This window comes from Chelonoidis abingdonii, chromosome 20 (genome assembly GCF_003597395.2).
Source record: "Chelonoidis abingdonii isolate Lonesome George chromosome 20, CheloAbing_2.0, whole genome shotgun sequence".
In the NCBI taxonomy this organism is placed as follows: domain Eukaryota; kingdom Metazoa; phylum Chordata; order Testudines; family Testudinidae; genus Chelonoidis; species Chelonoidis abingdonii.
In genome coordinates this window covers 21,975,991-21,982,086 of record NC_133788.1, presented here as the reverse complement: position 1 = coordinate 21,982,086, position 6,096 = coordinate 21,975,991, and the positions used below count along the sequence as shown (strand labels likewise).

The window sequence follows — 6,096 nt, the reverse complement described above, 5'->3', positions numbered from 1 at the left end:
CTGGCTGCTGATCCACACCAGCATAAGAGAGAGGAGACCCAGGCTGACCCAGCGTTCCCAGGAGCTGTTCGGGAAATCCCAGTAATCCCGCACTTGCAGTTGCAGCACTTGGTATTGCCCAGTCAGTTCAAGCTGACACTTTATAATTCCAGCGGAGACAAGCTTGGGAACCCTTATAAATATATTATCAAGCACTGACTCCATTGAGACAAAAGTACATTTGTTTTCTTGCATGTGTGGGTGGCTTTTTCCCTGAACTCTTCTTGCAGGGCTGGTTAGTGATTGGGGACGGTGTGCCACCAGTGGGTAGAGCTAGGGGGAGATGGGTTACTGGGACCCTGGCTGACGGTTTGTGGGAAGCAGCCCCAATCTTTGTATGTGCACAGGGTAACCAGGTACTTTGGACATTGGTCCCTCCTCTGCTGGGTTTGAGGGGAGAAGTGGAGGGATTTTCTATTCTGGGCCGCAGAGGTTCTTATCCTGCCCTCATCACTGCTGTATCTGAGCACCATCCAGTCATGCATGAAGTGATGTGACTAACGTCTTGCAGTTGTGGCCCTGTGCTGGACACATGGGAATGGAGGCACAGGGAGGCTAAGTGACATACCACTGTCACACAGGAAGTCTGTGGCGGAGCAGGGACATGAGCCCAGCTCTTGCAGGCCGCGGGCTAGTCCCCTGACCACTGATCTTCCTTGTTTGTCTGGGTCTGACTGAATTGTCAGAGGAGGTCCAGGGAGCCGGACTAAGGAAGAGGCCCCATACTCAGAACTGCACAGAGACAAGACCTCACTCTGCCCTGTTAGGGAGGCCAGAACATGGGGGTGCTGAACTCCAAGACAAAGAAAGAGAAGCCCAGGGCAGCGTCCGCGGGCTCAGCTGTCTGGACCGTTATGCAGGCATAGCCCAGAGCTCTTCCACTGCCCTCAGGAAACCAGTCCCAGGTTGTACAGCGCAAACCCTGCCTTCCCCTGAGTGAGGGGAGACATGGAGAGGCCCTGTGGAAACCAGACCGGGCCAGACTCTGCTCCTTTACACGCGGCAGTGTGGAGTAACTCACTGATTTCACTGCCTTGACTCCCATGTACACCGGTGTAAACGAAAGCAAGAATTTGGTCCAATGCCTGGCAGCCTGCCAGGACAGCAGAGGTGGGGGTGGGTTACATTCTGTTAATATATTAATTAGGCATAAATAACTCAGCCGAGCTGCGACAGGGGTAAAGCTGGGAGGAAAAGCAGGCGGAGGAGCTATTTCCAGCAGGGTTGTCCAGAGGGGGGAGCAAGTGGGGCAATTTGCCCCAGGCCCGGGGTCCTGCAGGGGCCCCCACGAGAATATAGTATTCTATAGTACTGCAGTGTTTTTTTCATGGAAGGGGCCCCTGAAATTGCTTTGCCCCAGGCCCCCTGAATCCTCTGGGCGGCCTTGATTTCCAGCAGCATCCGTCTTTACAATGCAGGGATTTAAAACACTTCTGTGGTGCCACTGCAACCCCGGGCTCTTTGCAGCATGAATCGTTACAGAGGAGCCGAGTGCCACCTAGTGGCGCAGGTAAAGTCATGTCTGCATCAGCCACAAAATAATTTGGATGGCACCAAACTGTCCGCTCTGCACCCTTGCTAATCTGGGAGCCCCCCGCCCCCGCCTCGTCCATCCTGGCCGCACTCTCTGCATTCAGCTCCTCTGCTTTTTCCAGAGCCTTCAGTTTTACCCCTCTGCGTCTCCTCTCCCCCCACCTGCAGGCCCCCACTGGTTTAGGTGCGCACAGCGGAGAGACCAGCTCTGCCACACAGGGCTCCAGAGATAAGACAAAGGGTGTATTATTGCTCCCATTTTGCAGGTGGGAAACTGAGGCACAGAGACACAAGGTGCCTTGCCTGTAGTTACACAGGGGGGCTGTAGCAGAGCTGGAAATGGGACCCAGGTCTCCTGAATCCCAGCCCAGGTTTCCTTTCTGGACACAGGTCTCCAGCTGTCTCTGCCTGACTGCCCATTATCAGAGCACGGGGGGCTGCCTACTAGCTACCTTTCTCAAGGGCTCAGCAAAGCAACCAGCCCCCTTTGCAACCTGGAGCTCCCCTGGACTCAGTGCGCTGGGTGTGGGAAATGAGCCCCGAGAGACACAGGATTGGAGGGGGGCTCTCTGGAGAGGACCCTGACATGAGTCTGCTTTTGGCTGAGCGCTTTTTTGAATCCTATAATTCCTGGGCTCAAGCCTCCCGAGCCACTGCCGGTGACAAGCAGCAGAGCGGAGTGGGGTGTCTCTCCCTCAGGGTAGGATCTGAGCAGGTGTCCGGAGTGAATGAAAACCTCGCACAGCAGAAATGTGTCAGTGTCACACTGCCAGCAGAAATGGACGAGGAAAGGCTGCTGTGTGCGGTTAACCAGGCTTTCCCAGGCAGTAACCAGCACAGGCCCATTCCTGGCACTGGAGTCCCACCTAGAGGGGAACAGTTGCCTGACCCAACACCCAGCCAGCCCTCCTTAGCCACAGAACTGGCTCCCGCAGCCTTTCCTCTCTGCTGGGTTCCTAGCCCAGCATACCTGCCCCCCCCCCCCCCCCGAGTGAAAGGCCTAATCCTCACACCAGCGGCTAACTGGCCCAAAGATCCCCTGTTTGCAGATATCTCCTCGGGGAGCTGGCAGACAGAGCTCCCGTCTGAATCTGACTGCTTTGCAGGTGGCTGGTGAATACCCACGGGTCACTGCAGAAACCCTGCAGCTGGGCAGACAAAACAAATCTTGCTCTGTCTTCTGGAACTCAACTCCGGATCCAGCATCAGCCAGTCGAGGTCAGTCTCTGCCCTGGCTTAGCCAAGCTCTGAGTTTCTGTCGGGTGTCTTGTCCTCTGCCCCCACCCCCAAGACAAATCGTCCAGTGCTTTGCAGTCACCACTGGCAGTGCCTCTTGTTCACACCTTTCAGTAACATTTCTCCTGTAAAGCCACTGAATGGTGGTGTGTTCTCCCTCTGCCGAGCACTCCAAGGGCCAGGCTGGCTTCCCCTTGGCCGGGCAGGAAGCGCAGCCTGGAAAGGGTCCCCAGTGCAAAGTGAAGAAGGGATTAGCCCTTGGGGGCAGATCTGGGCCTGCCTCAGGGCCCACCTTGGGGCAGTGCTGGGTGCTCAAAACACAGGGAAACGTCCCTGCAAGAGTCGAGCTGAGATAGTGAAGATACAAGGGGAGAAGGGGACCGGGGGTGTGCGGGAATGTAACAGAGATGGGCCAGTCAGAACCGAGGGCCCCGTGCTGCTCCCCCAGGGATCTCAGCCAGCACAGGGAAGACTCGCCTTGCCTGCTGCAAGAGCTGCTTTCAGAAGAGTGCAGTGCTCGCTACCCAAAGTCAGACTGCTGACCCTCTCCACAGCCCCTCCAGCCTCTCTGTGCACCCCCAGCAATAGCCTCCCCCCCTCCCCCAGGTGCTGCCCAGCTGAGGGGAAGGGCCATCCCTTCCCAGTACATTTGCATGGCCCTTTAGATCTGATTCCAAACTTTCTCCTCTGCCCTCCTGCCTACCCGCGAGGCTCCAGAGACTGATGTTCCCTGTGCAAACCAGCAGGGGTCAGCCCAGATTCACCAGCACTCCCCCATTTCCCACCACAGCAAGAGCACACTGAGCGTGGAAACTGTCTGGCCAGGGGCTTGCAAATGGACAAGCCCGTTGGTGGCTGTTTCAATCTCAGGCTCTGAACCCGTCCTTCTCCCCTGCACTCTCTTCTTTCCCTGCCTTTCCTGAGACCCTCTGAGCTTTCACCCTCTCTGGGATTGTCTGGAGTGTGCTGCACCCAGCTTCTCGCTTTCCTCTTGCCCCACGTGGATTGGCCAGGAATTCATCATTCTGCTGGCCAAAGCCATCCTTCCAATCCTTGCCAGCTGTCAAAACCCGAGTCCTGATCCCCTCTCACCTTCCCCAGCACAGCCCTGGGCCGCTGGGCACCTGCGGGTTTATCGTTCAAAAACACAAATTACAATTAACCTTCCCAGCTTCTGCTTCCAGAACTCTCCTCACATAGTCACAACTGCCATGCAATGAGTGAGTTTTAATATGCTTGGGGAGGTGGGGGGGAGCATTTTGCCAAGCCTGAATAAATGCCCTGGTTTTTTAAACTCACATTTCCTCAGAAAGAGAGAGAGAGAGAGAATAAATAAGAGTTGACCCAGGACGAACTGCAGAAGGGAAACCTTAGATTTACAGCTCAGGTAAATAGTCTGAACTCCTGCTAGAGCAAATACAAAGCATCCACTTCGGGCCGCTCCTGGTTTCCCCGCGTTCCTTTCATTGCAGAGGGCATGTGTGCCGAGCCGCACCGGCAACGCTGAGAATCCCGTCTTTGGCTCACCTCATGGCACAGCAGCACTGTGTATCCCGGTTTGTTTTATCCTGTCCAGCTGGGAAAGTGTTCCCTTTCTGGCAGCGGGAGTCAGCAGCTCCCCTTGCTCAGGAATCCCGTTCAGTGCCTGGGGAGAGACTGCTGGTACCCGGAGCCTTGGCTATACCCCTGCTGCCAGGGGACTGGCCCTGGGAGAGAATCTCGGAAGTTGTCCATATGTGTTTGTTGGCAGATGGCTCTGACCCCGAGGTAGTAGTTCCCACTGGAGTAATAAGCAGGGCTGGCTATAAAAGGATCCTTCTTCGGGCTTCCATAGTTGGACTGGAGCGGAGGCTCAGGGGAATACCTGGGATACGGAGGGGAGGGAGGCCAGTGTTGGAAGCTGGGCTCCGGGGGCAGGTGGATGAGCTGGGCCTGGCTGCCCTTACCGCTCCCCTCTTGGCGGGGCCCACTGTACCAGGTGTGGCATTCTGTGTGGGCACAGGGGCACCTCTGCACCGGGCTGGCGCGCAGGGACATGGACAAGGAGGCAATCCTGTTGATGGCTGTTCGCAGGGTTGCAATTTTGGAGAGTCTCTTGCCATTGAGGTCGTGTTTCAGGGCCAGCCGCAGGGCGTTGAAGGCTTGGTTATAGTCCAGGATCCTCTTCCGCTCTCTGACATTGGCAGCAATCCTCCTCGCCTTGGAGCGCACTGGCCTGCTCCTCTTCCTCAGTTTAGCCGCCACCGGGTCGCTGGGGCGGGTGGTGGCCTCGCCACCCTGGGGTGCCCACAGCTCCTGCCCGGCTCCCAGGAGGTGAGCCCCTGAGACAGCAACCCCTTCCAGCTCTTCTCGTGCGCCGTCGGGCTCCTGCAGTCGCACTGGGCCTTTCCCCAGGGCTGGCCTGGGCATGGCCCCTCCGCTCCTGGGAAGCAAAGCGTGGCTCTCCTGCGCTCTGGACTCCTGCCGGGCTTGCCAGAGACTCCTGCTAAAATCTCTCCAAGGCAGAGCTGCATTGCCCCACGTGGTCCCTTTCCTGGGCCTTTTATTACCTGCCTCCAGCTATGCTGGGTTAGGTCAGGGATGACAGGAAGCAGGGAAACACCTGTCCAGCGCAGACCGAGCTGAGCCTGTCCTTAGCTGCACTGTGAGGAAGATCATACACATTCCCCCTCCTTCCTTATCCTCCGGAACAAATCGCCCCCTTTGTGTTTCTCTCCTGACCAGCTCCTGGCTGCACCGGGCCGGAAGATGGGTGCAGAGCTCTGGCAGCAGTGAGGCTCTGTGGTGTACAGAGCACAGGCTATAAATCACTCAGAGCTGTGTCGTGCTGTTATTTTCCGGCTGGCAGATAACCCTAGGCACAACCCTCGCCGCGAAGGGGCCCTCCGTTTGTAGGGTTAGTCACTGCTCTGTTAGCTGCAAGATTTGCCTGAGTCATTCTGCCCAGAGACTCTCACCCAGGCTGGGCAGACTCACGGGGGTCTAGAACGTCCTGGGCCCGTCACTGCTTTGCCTTCAGCGGCCAGGGTGCTATCCTGTGCAGAGGCTGTGGATAGACAACGCTTGTGGTGTTCCTGGAGCTGGATCAGGCCCAGGATATGAGAGCCAAGGTGTGGGAGGTCACATTATGGGCCCAGCTTCTGCAGGTGAGAGACAAGCTTTGGATCTGGGCAGAGCTGTCCCTCAGGCCTGGCACTGTGTAGCTGGGGTCTCTCTCCCAACAGAAGCCGGCCCAGTAGAAGATATTCCCTCAGCCCCTGGTCTCTGGTAGACAAGCTCCAGTGAGCG

At 57.0% G+C, this 6,096-nt stretch overlaps 1 protein-coding gene across 1 annotated transcript; it reads right to left on the bottom strand.

The window, feature by feature from the left end:
• Window positions 1-4,446: 4,446 nt before the first annotated feature.
• On the bottom strand, window positions 4,447-5,217 carry BHLHA9 (basic helix-loop-helix family member a9). The gene has a single exon (XM_032784495.1). The coding sequence runs from the start codon at window positions 5,215-5,217 to the stop codon at window positions 4,447-4,449; it is 771 nt and encodes a 256-aa protein (XP_032640386.1).
• Between the last annotated feature and the right edge of the window lie 879 nt (window positions 5,218-6,096).